We start from the raw sequence: 13,000 nt of genomic DNA, 5'->3' as shown, positions 1-13,000 counted from the left end.
CACCCCTCCCACGTATTCACCCCTCCCACGTACTCACACCTGTCCCATGTACTCACACCCCTCCCTTGCCTTTCAGAAGTCTGTGATTCACAGTCGGCAGTTCCCATTCAGATTCCTTAATGCCCATGATTCCATCAATGACCTTGAGGCTCAACTAAAAAATAAAGGTATTGTCTTTCTTCTTCCAACTCCTGTTTGTCTCTCGTGTCTGAGAATAGGTGAGGCAGCAGCACTGGTATTTTTCAGCCGCCTGCCTTCCAGTCACAGGGTGGGGAGAGGTCAGATGCTTGCCAGTCCCAAGGGCTGGGGCGCAGTACAGGTATTGATGGGAAGACAAGGTGAGAGAATAGAGACTGCCTGACTCAGATATTTACTTGTTGCCACACAGCATTGCCATTTCCTTCCAACACACAACTGATGAAGCGGATAATAATTAGATACTACTCAAAAAATGTCAGGAGGCATTACTATAAGACGCAACTTTGCAACCTAAATCGCCGGCAACTTCGGGCAGCAATGATGATGCCTGTATTGTATGAGCAGCTCAAGCGGGAGAAGCTGAAGATACACAGGACCAGGTGCGTGCGTGCGTGCGTGTGTGTGTGTGTGTGTATGTGTGTGTGTCTGGAAGCAAAGGGAGGGCAACTAAAGGTACCCTGACAAGGCTTGGAAGTCATCTGGAAATCCCAACTTTTATTCTGTAAAGATATGCTTGTCAGCCATCCCAATTCCTTAGACTTGCCTGTTTCCAATCTTTTGCACAGCAAACCTTGTCTTTACCATTGTCCTTTAGAGAGATCATGAAACAGAATTTATGTTTGGGCATCTGCTCTGTTCTTTGTGATTGTTTCATGGTTTCCATGGATTGCTCGAGTTCATGAAGCATTTCTTTTTCTCCTTGTGCATTCTAATGTCTTCTCTGCTTCTGTTCTGGTTCACGGTTTTCTTTCTTTTTATACCCTGTGATATCTCTTTGTTTTTCTTTTGTTTCTCTATCTGTCTCTGTATTTTCTGACCCATTCACTTTCATTTTCTTTTGACACATACATAGTTATCATCAAACAGGCTCAAGCATGGACATGAAACCTGTCCTTCCAGATGCTTCAACATCCTGTTCCAGCAACCTGTCCTTTGAGATGCTTCAACAGCATCTTCATTTGTTTTCATTCAAGGCAAAGGCAGGGATCATCTAACCTTCTGATAGAACTCAGTGGCCAGGAGTATCCTGAATCAGTGACCAGTGGAACTGATGCACACAGCTCATTAAGAATCAGCCTAGGGCCTGACCAGGCAGTGGTGCAGTGGATAGAGCGTCGGACTGGGATGCTGTGGACCCAGGTTCGAGAACCCGATGTCGCCAGCTTGAGTGCGGCCTCATCTGGTTTGAGCAAAGCTCACCAGCTTGGACCCAAGGTTGCTGGCTTGAGCAAGGGGTCACTTGGTCTGCTATAGTTCCCTGGTCAAGGCACATATGAGAAAGCAATCAATGAACAATTAAGGTGTCGCAATGAAAAACTAATGATTGATGCTTCTCATCTCTCTCCATTACTGTCTGTCTGCCCCTATCTATCCCTCTCTCTGACTCTCTCTGTCTCTGTAAAAAAAAAAAGAATCAGCCAAAGAATATATATAGAGTATATATGCCTTTGCTGGCCATTAGGTAGACACTAGCTACTTGTGGCTTTTAAGCACTTGAAATGTGGCTTGTTTGAACTAAGATGTGAGAACTGTATGAAAAAGGATGTAAAATATCTCATTCATAATTTTTGTATTAATTGCATGTTGAAATGAAAATATTTTTATATATTTGGTTAAATATAATATTAATTTCTTGTTTCTTTTTATGTTTTTAATGTGGTTACTAAAAATTTTAAATTACATGTGTAATTTTAACTTAACTTTATTAATTGTAACTTAACTTTATTGGCCAGTACTGGTAGAAACTATTGAATTCTATAGATTAAAATTTATTATGAAAATATTTAAACATGCACACAAGTAATGAGAATAGTATAATGGACTCCTACAACACTGATAGCCATATCCAATGATTATCTATGTTTTACCACACTGCCTTTCCTGATTCTTTCCCTTTTCTCTCTCCCATCCAAGTGCTAACCAGGCCCAACCCTGCCTGTCTTCCGAGATCAGACGATATCAGGGTGGTATGGCCATAGACCCTTTTCCTTTTCTTTGAAGATGTTTTCAAAAACAAATGTCAAATAATATGACATTTTATTCACCCCTCCATACTTCTCTTGTGTCTCCTAAAGCAGACATTTTCTTTTGTGTATGTGTTTTTTAAAGATTTTATTTATTGATTTTAGAAGAGAGAGAGGAAAGGGCAAGGAGTGGGAAGCATCAACTCGCATTAGCTGCTTCTCCTTTGTGCCTTGACCAGGCAAGTGCAGGGTTTTGAACCGGTGACCTTAGTGCTCCAGGTTGATGCTTTATCTACTGCGCCACCACAGGTTAGACCAGACATTTTCTTATATAAGTAGAATATCATTAATATACCTAACAAAACTGAAAAAAATTCCTTGGTATAATTATATTTGACCTAGTCCATATTAATGTTTTTCATTTGTCTCAAAAATATTATTTCACAGTTATATTCAAATCAGGAACCAAACGAGGCATACACATTACATTTGGCTATTAAGTCTCCGTGTGTGTGTGTGTGTGTGTGTGTGTGTGTGTGTGTGTGTGTCTTAAACAATAGAAATGTATTTCTTCACAGTTCTACAGGTTGGAAGTCCTGGCAGATTTGGTTTCTCCCAAGGCCTCTCTCCTTGGCTTGCAGGTGGCTGCCCTCTCCCTGTGTCCTCACATGGTCTTTTTTCTGTGCAAGGAAATTTCTGGTCTAAGTCTCTTAAATCTCTTTTAATCTTTTCAATGTTTTTATGCCATTGACTTGCTGTAGAAACTAGGTACAGGGGCCCCACAGAATGTCCCACATTCTAGATTTGTCTACTTCCTTATGATGTCATCTGACTTGTTCCTGTACTCTATGTACCTTGGCCATTCCCTCCAAAGGCTTGAATAATTCAGAATTCACTCTTTTTTCTTACAAGAATATTTCACAGGTGATCCTTTATCCACAGTGAGAAAGACCATCAGACTTTTTTTTACCTTCTAATAGGAGACGGGATCTGGGGGCACAAAACCTCTGGTGGACCTCAGTCATAGTGATACTAAGATTGATCCGTGCTTTTATATGATGATAGCCTGATTTCTTCACCATAAAGTTAATCTTTCATTAATTGATGATCTTTACCTGAACCACTTATTTCATTGTCAGTTGCAGATGGAGGTTTCTGTCATCACGCATATTTATTAGTTGGGATTCTAAAAAGAATTGCTCATCAATTAAATGTATTTAGTTACCCTGTAATATAGATTGTATTGGAAAGATAGAATGAATGCTCAGTTCTTTCCTCTTTAACTTCCAGTTTTCAGAGTAAGGAATATTTATTTGGGTTTTTTTGTTTGTTATTTTAGGGACAGATAGACAGGAAGGGGAGAGAGATGAGAAGCATCAATTCTTTTTATTTATTTATTTTTATTTTTTTCCTTTATTATTAATTTTAATGGGATGACATTGATTAATTAGGGTACATAGATTCAGAGAAAACATCTCCAGGTTATTTTGACATTTGATTATGTTGTATACCCATCACCCAAAGTCAAATTGTCTTCCGTCACCTTCTATCTGGTTTTCTTTATGCCCCTCCCCCTTCTCCCTTGTCCATGTCCCTGGGTCTCATTTTTATGTTCTACCTATGTATAGAATCATGTAGTTCTTAGTTTTTTCTGATTTACTTATTTCACTCAGTATAATGTTATCAAGGTCCATCCATGTTGTTGTAAATGATCCGATGTCATCATTTCTTATGGCTGAGTAATATTCCATAGTGTATATGTGCCACATCTTCTTTATCCAGTCATCTATTGACGAGCTTTTTGGTTGTTTCCATGTCCTGGCCACTGTGAACAATGCTGCAATGAATGTGCGGCTGCATGTGTCTTTACGTACCAATGTTTTTGAGTTTTGGGGGTATATACCCAGTAGAGGTATTGCTGGGTCATATGGTAGCTCTATTTTTAATTTTTTGAGAAACTACCATACTGTCTTCCATAATGGTTGTACTACTTTACATTCCCACCAACAGTGTATGAGGGTTCCTTTTTCTCCACAGCCTCTCCAACACTTGCTATATTACCTGTCTTGTTGATAATAGCTAATCTAACAGGTGTGAGGTGGTATCTCATTGTAGTTTTGATTTGTATGAGAAGCATCAATTCGTCATTGAAGCTCCTTAGTTGTTCATTAATTGCTTTCTCATATGTGCCTTGATGGGGAGGCGAGGAGCTACAGCAGAGTGAGTGACCCCTTGCTCAAGCCAGTGACCTTGAGCTCAAGCCAGCAACCTTGGGCTTCAAGTCAGTGACCTTTGGGCTCAAGGCAGCGACCATGGGGTCATGTCTGTGATCCTACGCTCAATCCTTTATTGAGCCCATGCTCAAGATGGTTAGCCCATGCTCAAGTTGACGACCTTTGGGTTTTGAACCTGGGTCCTCTGCGTCCCAGTCCAATGCTCTTTCCACTGCGCCACTGCCTGGTCAGGCTTTAAAATATAATTTAAAAATATGTAGCAGTGAAGGCTTGCCTCATGAAGCAAGTATAGATTGATGTGTTATGTGTAGCAAGTGATTTCAGAGAGTGGATCTACAGGTGACTTCTCTCCTGCCATGAGAGTGGATTAGGAGAGTCCTGTGGAATGCCAGCAAAGGGATGCTCTGTCCCAGTCTTCTCTACTGGCAGTGGAGGGGGGCTATGGAAGGTGGGGGGTGGGGAAGGCTCAGTACCTGAGTGGCAAGTTCCCATCCTCCCATGTGCCTTAAAGTGGCAAATAGAGAAGCCCCTGAGTCCTTCTGTCTGTGCCTTTCCTGCCTACAGACAGTGGAAATATGATGGTGAGATACTGGCTCGATATCGACAGGCCCTGGAGACAGCCGTGAACCTCTCCGTGAAGCACAGCCTGCCCCCGCTGCCAGGCCGCACCCTCTTGGTCTATCAGACAGATGCCCATGCAGACAAATTCTGTCCCAAGAGCAACCCACAAGGGGTAAAAAAAAAATGTAAAAAGTGGGTGGTTTATAGGAAGCTAGAGCTCGTAAGATACTCTGTTCGCAGACCTTGTTTTTGTAAGCAAGTGTGCAAAGCAAACAAGCAACTAAAATAAAAGACTGTACATATTTGCTTCCCAGTGTCAGACTTTGTCCCTAGAGACAATTACTAGAATGTGGTCTCAAGCCTGTTCGTGGATTATAACACTAACATTTCACATTTGACTGGTACATAATCTTCTCTAAATGTCTTCGACCAAAATATTCACTTTTACCTCCCTCCATCCACATGCAAAATCTGCAGGGGGATCCTGGCCTTTCTCCACCTCCCTCTCAGTAAGCATTTTCTGAGGGCTACTGAAGTGGACCCCTCCTACCTGGGCATATTGTCCCTTTCACCACGCAGTGGAGGTGTTTAGTCTTCAAGGCTGGATAGACAGGAGTGGATTTGAAAGTAGGGGAGCTTTATTTTCCCCTGATGCTTGTCCACTCAGCCTCCCCTGAATTATGTGTTGCTGTTGATCGGAATGATGATGGCGCGGGCGGAGCACGCGGACCTCTTGCCGTGTGGAAGAGGCGCTCTGAAGACTGCAGTGGTCAAGGCAGAAGATGGTATTCTGAAGACTGCAGTCGAGCTTCAGGCTCAGGTCCAGGTGAGTCACCCACCCCCACTGTGCAAAAATACAGCAGTGGACACAAGCCTGGGAACAGCCTGCGTAGTCAGGAAAAGCTTAGAAACGCACAGTTTTGAAGATTTCCCAAGCGAACTGTGGTGTTTGTTGTTTACTGATTATCTCCCAGGCAACAGCATTTTGTGATCCTTTTTCCTTCAGGAATTAGATGGAGAGTATGAATGGTCCCAGCGTACTTTTGGGAAGCACCTACTATCTCTGGCTGCCCAGAGAATTCCTGTGAGTACTGCCCAGTCCCTGAGAAACTCTCTCCTCCCCAACATTTTTCTCTACAACTGATGTATCTCATTCCTCAAAGCTGACTTTTCAAACTATATACAGTACCCAGATCAGCTCCTGGCTGGCTGCAACCCCCTAACCAGTGGTTTGCTGGTAAATGTTTAACAATCAGCAATTTGGGAAAATAAGTCTTGGTTAGTAGCATTTGCTAATTTCCGTGGTGTAAAGACTCCTTCCATGGCTGATTTCAAGCTGATTTCATGATGTCAGTGAACTCAGAGTTGGGGAGAGATACTAAGTATTACACTATTGTGTTCTCTTCCCACAATACAGATAAAGTACATGTTAGTAAGCTCAAGACTAGATAATGGTAAGATGTAGTAAAATAATTAGAAAGTGATAGTTTATTATTATTTTTAAAGATTTTACTTATTTTTTTTTATTTTTACTTTTTTTCTACTTATTGATTTTAGAGAGAGGAGATAGAGAAGGGGAGCTGGAGGAGCGGGAGGCTTCAACTTTATAGGAGTTGCTTCCCATATGTGCCTTGACGGGGCAAGCCCAGGGTTTCAAACTGGTGACCTCAGCATTCAGGTTGAGACTTTACTGTGTCAACCACAGGTCAGGTTACTTATTAGTTTTGTTTTTAATATAATTTATTTAATTGCAAATTTATATAATTTAATATTTAATAGTGACCATGTTTAACAACTGACTCACAAAATTCCAAAGTATCTGGCAGTCAGCTCTTAGCCTGAACAAGGCAGCTGCTGCACACCACTGGCCCCCACCCAACCTCCGCTTTCATGGCCCTCTAAGTCAGCATGTAATGGCTGCCTGGCGCGAAGGAGAGGCAGTTTCCTTCCTGCTCAGACTATTCCTAATTTCCCTAGTCCTCCAAGATCCCTTGATGTCCTGACCTCTGTAGCCTGTCCTCTGTTCCTTTGTTCCCTGGTCTCAGTCCCTTCTCTTTTATCTTGCAGGTAGACAGGGTCATCATCTTTGGTGAAGAGATGAATGAGCGACAGATAAATAAGGCCAAACAGCTTTTCTGGCAGCATGTGAATCCCAAGTGCCTCTTTGTTGGTGTTCTTCTAAGAGGAACATGTTACACGTAAGGAGTTCACATTCACTGCCCAGTGCCAGAAGGTAGTGATCCATATTTCATGTCTATCCTACTAAAGTTTGGTACCCTCCCACTCACCAGGCACCACCCCAGTTCTGCCTCTTATGTCTGTTGCACATCAGGCGCGAGAATCTTCTCTGAAGTTTTAAACCTAGTTCAAACCTTTTTTTTTTTTGTATTTTTCTGAAGCTGGAAATGGGGAGTGACAGTCAGACAGACTCCCGCATGCACCCGACTGGGATCCACCCGGCATGCCCACCAGGGGGCGACGCTCTGCCCACCAGGGGGCGATGCTCTGCCCCTCCAGGGCGTCGCTCTGTTGCGACCAGAGCCACTCCAGTGCCTGGGGCAGAGGCCAAGGAGCCATCCCCAGTGCCCGGGCCATCCTTGCTCCAGTGGAGCCTCGCTGTGGGAGGGGAAGAGAGAGACAGAGAGGAAGGAGAGGGGGAGGGGTGGAGAAGCAGATGGGTGCTTCTCCTGTGTGTCCTGGCCAGGAATCGAACCCGGGACCTCTGCACGCCAGGCCGACGCTCTACCACTGAGCCAACCGGCCAGGGCTCCTAGTTCAAACCCTTTGTGAGGGCCATGCTATGCCCAGCCTAGCACATAACCCTATTAAAAGTGCAGAGGTGAGGTATCTATCCAGTGACTGTGTTCCTGGTACTGTTTCTGATAGGTAATGGCTTCTTCTTCCTTTGCCAGATTACAAGACTCGAATCCCAATGATGTGACACTCTTGGGCTGTACTGACGGGATACTGAAGTGAGTACTGCATTGACATTGAAAGGATTGGGGGCTTGTTAGAGCATTTTCAAGAGAGAGCTGTAGTCTCTACTCCATTTACTTTTTTAAAAGAAGATAGTATTGTATTTCTGTTTTACAGCTATCTAGGCATAGCAGCACCACAGTGTTACAGAGACTCAGGCACCTTCTGTCTTATCGTTCCACCATTATCAAATACTCTGCATCCATCTCATGGTGCAAAATTACTGCTCCGGCTCCAGCCATCATTTTTGTATTACATTTAGTAGGAAAGAAGAATAAGGGACATGAGAGAGCACACTACGTGAACAATTCAAGAATTGGTCACATCACTTCTATTTGTTTCATTCTTTTTTTTTTTTTCTTCCTAGCAAGAAAGAAAGGGGGGCAGTGATAGACAAGGAAGGGAGAGAGATGAGAAGCATCAACTCATCTTGCAGCACCTTAGTTGTTCATTGATTGCTTTCCCATACATGCCTTGACTGGGTGGCTCCAGCCAAGACAGAGACCCCTTGCTCAAGCCAGAGAAGCTAGCAACCTTGAGCTTCAAGCTGGTGACCATGGGGTCATGTCTGTGATCCCGTGCTCAAGCTGGCAATGTTGGGTTTGAACCTGGCTCCTCAGTGTCCCAGGCTAACACTCTATCCACTGCGCCACTGCCTTGTCAGGCTCATTCTTGATCCACAGGAAATCCCATGCTTAAGTTATTTATTGATGCTAACTTTATAGAAATCTTTTTACTTTCTTTTTTCCTCCATGCTTAGCTTTCTCATTTTCATGTTTTCTTCCCTGCCTTTTCCTTTGGATGCTGCCCATTGCCCCAGTTGCTATTAGGAAGCCTCATGCACATTCCTCCTTCTTCAGGGAGCTTTCAAAGCTGGTATAGAGCTGATCTAGCCCCGACTGGGATGGCCTTCATTTTTATACCTTCGCCCAGCCCAGTTTCCCCTGGCCCAACAGAAAGCCTATGATAACCATGCATAACAAGAGCGTCTGGGACTTGGTTATTCTCTTTTCTTTCATTCTCGTGGTTCTGCACCCTTATTTATTTTGTTACATTCATTGCTTTTGGTTCTCTTCTTAAGGAGCTCCAGTTAACTGGGGGACTTAACCTCATAATATCTTTGCCCCTGGCCCCTGTAGAAGATCTTACTGATTCTGACTGGGGTATCCTGCTCTCATTTTTTTGGTCATTATTTATTTCAGGTTCATTGCAGAGCGTGGGGCCTCCCGTCTTCTAGAACATGTAGACCAAATGGACAAAATATTCAAGATTCCACCTCCTTCAGGAAAGACAGAGGCCCTGTCTCTCCGGCCACTGGAAGAGAATACACCCAGCCCCTTGTCTCCCATTTCCCAGGCTGGGTCAGTCTATGTTTCTCTGCCTTTGTGAATTGGGAGGGGCTGCCTTCAAAACCCGAAGAAACTCTGGTGACTGAAATTCTGGCTGTTGAGATGCTGCTTGCTCTGTTCTCTGAGGTCTGCTTCTGCTTTTCCAGGCAGGGGTTTCTCTAACAGGAAATTGTCAGACTGTGAGCATGCCCCTTTTTCTGTTGGGGAAACGGGGTCACAACGTGAGGCGGGCAGCATACAGCCAGGGTTCAGGAAGAGGGCTTGGGAGCATGGGCTCTGGTTTTCTCACCCTGGCTTTGCCAAATAGTAGCTTGAATCTTGGACTAGTTGCTTAATTTTTTAAGCTGTAGTTTCTTGACCAGTAAACTGGAGATAATGATTGTGCTTACCTCACAGTGTTGTCATGAGCCCTCCCTGGGCAGATAGTAAGTACATAACAATTATTATCTGATAAAGGAGAGGTGCATGAGAAATGGCAAGTAGGGTTTAATTTCGAGGGCTCTGCAGCTGGGACTAAGAGCAGCTTATTCTCTGGAGAGCTGCTGGACACCCCCTGCTGTCTATTGTTTCTGGCTCAAGCTCTGTGCTGAAGGGTGATCACAGCTGTGTCTGTGGAATTGAGTTGTGGGGCTGATCCCTAGACTGAGCCCAGACCTCTGTTTACCTCCAGTTGGCGCAGCATCCGGCTTTTTATTTCCTCCACTTTTCGGGACATGCACGGGGAGCGGGACCTGTTGCTCAGGTCTGTGCTACCAGCATTGCAGGCCCGAGCAGCCCCCCACCGGATTAACCTTCATGCCATCGACCTGCGCTGGGGCATCACTGAGGAGGAGACGCGTAGAAACAGGTGTGGGGACTACAGAGAAGAGCGGCGGGGAGAGGGCCTTGAGCCATGGAACAGAGGTGGGCAGCCTTGGGGCTGCAGGGATGCCTGAGGGCTGAGTGCTCCTTGGATGCTAACAAGAGCAGCCCTGCCTTCATGCTGTTCAGTTGTGGCCCAGGGCCCAGGCTCCCCATTTGTGCCTGGGCTCCCTAATGTGATACCCCATAACCATGCCTGCAGACAACTGGAAGTGTGCCTCGGGGAGGTGGAGAATTCGCAGCTGTTTGTGGGGATTCTGGGCTCCCGCTATGGCTATGTTCCCCCCACCTACAACCTTCCTGACCATCCTCACTTCCGCTGGGTAAGGCAGACACGGTGGAGCAGGGTCTGGGGAGGAAGCAAAGGCTGGGGCAGGAGTAGGAGAAGCCCTGGCTTGTCAAGATCCCTGGGATTATGCACAGACAGGTCCTTGAGACTTGAAGTGAAACATCAGAGGTTCTGTGAGTGGCCACGTCCTAGATGAGGGAATTCCTTTAAGAATTACCTCTGGCCTGGCCTGTGGTGGTGCAGTGGGTAAAGCACCTGGAATGCTGAGGTTGCCAGTTTGAAACCCTGGGCTTGCCCGGTCAAGGCACGTACAACAAGGAAGCAGTGAACAGCTAGAATGAAGCAACTACTTGTCACCCCCCTTCTCTCTGTAAAATCAATAAATAAAATCTTTAGGAAAAAAAAAAAGAATTACCTCTGGGTTGACCAAGGGCAGTGAAGTTAAGAGAGCAGGTCTGCTGACCAGGCAGTGGCACAGTGGATAGAGCATCGGACTGGGATGTGGAGGACCCAGGTTCGAGACCCCGAGGTCGCCAGCTTGAGTGCGGGCTCAACTGGTTTGAGCAAAGCTCACCGGCTTGGACCCAAGGTCGCTGGCTTGAGCAAGGGGTCACTCGGTCTGCTGAAGGCCCACAGCCAAGGCACATGTGAGAAAGCAATCAATGAACAACTAAGGTGTTGCAACAAAAAACTGATGATTGATGCTTCTCATCTCTCTGTTTCTGTCTGTTTGTCCCTATCTATCCCTCTCTCTGACTCTGTATCTGTAAAAGAAAAAAAATTTTCTTTCAATTAAAAAAATAAAAAGAGAGCAGGTCTGTTTAGGTTTTGCTATCAGACGGATCTGGGTTCTGATCACCGTTCAGTTATTGTGGGGCTTTGTGGGAAATAGCTTATCCTGATCTGGCCTAGTTCTTCCCTATCCTAAAGAGAAACAGTGACATCTACATTGCAGGGTTATTATGAGAATTAAAAATCTATTAAAAAAATACTCAATACATGACGGGCATTTAGTAAATGTTAAATGTTAGCTTATTTAGTGGGTGTGTGTCTGGAGGGAGGGAGAAACATGCCTGAGGGAAGGAGCTCCGGGGTCTTGGCGGGTGTCCAGGGAGGGGTTGGTGATGTAAAACTGAACTCGCCTGTGCTCTGCCCTCGCCCTCAGGCCCAGCAGTACCCTTTAGGCCGCTCTGTGACAGAGATGGAGGTGATGCAGTTCCTGAATCGGGGCCTGCGCCTGCAGCCCTCTGCCGGAGCACTCATCTACTTCCGGGAGTCTAGCTTCCTCAGGTACCTGCTTTGGCCTCCAGGCCTTGCTGACCTAGCAGAGGGGAACAGGGCCGAGAGGGCTTGCCTTTGCAGTACCAGATCAGCCTTGGAGCTGGAGTCGGGAGATCTCCACTAAAGGAGTTTCAGGGGACACGGCCAGGGCTGATGGTTGAGGGCGGGAAGGGGCTGGGGTCTGAGTCCAGCAGCACTCTTGGGGTTTCTTTGGTTATCAGCTCTGTACCAGATACCTGGAAACCTGACTTTATTCCTGAATCTGAAGAGGCTGTACATCGGATCTCAGAGCTGAAGAGCTACCTGAACAAGCAGGAAGGGATTTCCTGTCGCAGGTGAGCTGGAGGAGGAGAGAGCCCCTGCACAGAGAGATGTGAGGGGCCCAGGCCTCTAACTCTGCTTGTACTTTCTTTGCCCATAGATACACCTGTGAGTGGGGGGGTGTGGCAGCCGGCCAGCCCTATGTTGGGGGGCTGGAGGAGTTTGGGCAGTTGGTTCTGCAGGATGTGTGGAGTATGATCCAGAAGCTTTACCTACAGGTCAGCAGGAGAGCTGGTGGCCAGGGGAGTGGAGGGGGGGTAGGGAGGTCTGGACGTTCCTGGGTGGGAAGTAACTTTGTAGGAGCTTTGTGAGTCTTAGTGTTGGAGTCCTGTGGAGCTTGGAAACATAATCATGGCCCCATGTACCCTCAGCCTGGGGCCCAGCTGGAGCAGCCAGTGTCCATCCCAGATGACGACTTGGTCCAGGCCACCTTTCAGCAGCTGCAGGACCCACCGAATCCTGCCCGGCCTCGCCTGCTTCAGGACACAGTGAAGCAGCTTCTGCTGCACCGAGGGAGGCTGAGCCTGGTGACCGGGCAGTCGGGACAGGGCAAGACTGCTTTCCTGGTACAGAGTCTCAGGGGCTTGGGCAGGAGGGCGGGGTGGCTGTGTGGGCTAGGTGGGCTGAGGAGGTGGGGCCAGGAAGCGTGTGCATGGAAAATGTGACAGTTTTCTTTTCCCCTTCCCATACAGGCATCCCTTGTGTCAGCTTTGCAGGTTCCTGATGGGGCCAAATTACCCCCCTTAGTCTTTTTCCACTTCTCAGGGGCTCGGCCTGACCAGGGTCTCGCCCTCACCCTGCTTAGACGCCTCTGTGCCTATCTGCATAGGCACCTGCAAGAGCCAAGTGCCCTCCCCAGAACCTACCGGTGTGTATCTTCCCGTTCGTCCTTCATTGTGGGTGCCGCACGCTGCCATCCCCGTGTCTGCCTCTCTGGCTGACCCTGGTCCTTCTCCTCCACATACA

At 46.4% G+C, this 13,000-nt stretch overlaps 2 protein-coding genes across 2 annotated transcripts in view; one reads left to right on the top strand and one right to left on the bottom strand.

Annotated features, from left to right (window-relative positions):
* RNASE6 (ribonuclease A family member 6) overlaps nt 1-13,000 on the bottom strand; it is a 476,573-nt gene that overhangs the window by 339,271 nt on the left and 124,302 nt on the right. The window lies entirely within an intron of this gene.
* TEP1 (telomerase associated protein 1) overlaps nt 1-13,000 on the top strand; it is a 52,665-nt gene that overhangs the window by 23,226 nt on the left and 16,439 nt on the right. Inside the window, exons 11-25 of the mRNA XM_066343144.1 lie at nt 77-167; nt 389-578; nt 4,961-5,129; nt 5,625-5,783; nt 5,964-6,041; nt 7,025-7,155; nt 7,870-7,929; nt 9,136-9,294; nt 9,953-10,129; nt 10,346-10,466; nt 11,598-11,722; nt 11,935-12,048; nt 12,135-12,252; nt 12,406-12,600; nt 12,727-12,902. Of these exons, the coding sequence (XP_066199241.1) occupies nt 77-167; nt 389-578; nt 4,961-5,129; nt 5,625-5,783; nt 5,964-6,041; nt 7,025-7,155; nt 7,870-7,929; nt 9,136-9,294; nt 9,953-10,129; nt 10,346-10,466; nt 11,598-11,722; nt 11,935-12,048; nt 12,135-12,252; nt 12,406-12,600; nt 12,727-12,902 (2,063 nt within the window). The remainder of the gene's footprint in view (nt 1-76; nt 168-388; nt 579-4,960; nt 5,130-5,624; nt 5,784-5,963; nt 6,042-7,024; nt 7,156-7,869; nt 7,930-9,135; nt 9,295-9,952; nt 10,130-10,345; nt 10,467-11,597; nt 11,723-11,934; nt 12,049-12,134; nt 12,253-12,405; nt 12,601-12,726; nt 12,903-13,000) is intronic.

The sequence above is a fragment of the Saccopteryx leptura genome, chromosome 6, assembly GCF_036850995.1.
Source record: "Saccopteryx leptura isolate mSacLep1 chromosome 6, mSacLep1_pri_phased_curated, whole genome shotgun sequence".
Classification (NCBI taxonomy): domain Eukaryota; kingdom Metazoa; phylum Chordata; class Mammalia; order Chiroptera; family Emballonuridae; genus Saccopteryx; species Saccopteryx leptura.
This window is presented reverse-complemented; position numbering and strand designations above follow the sequence as displayed.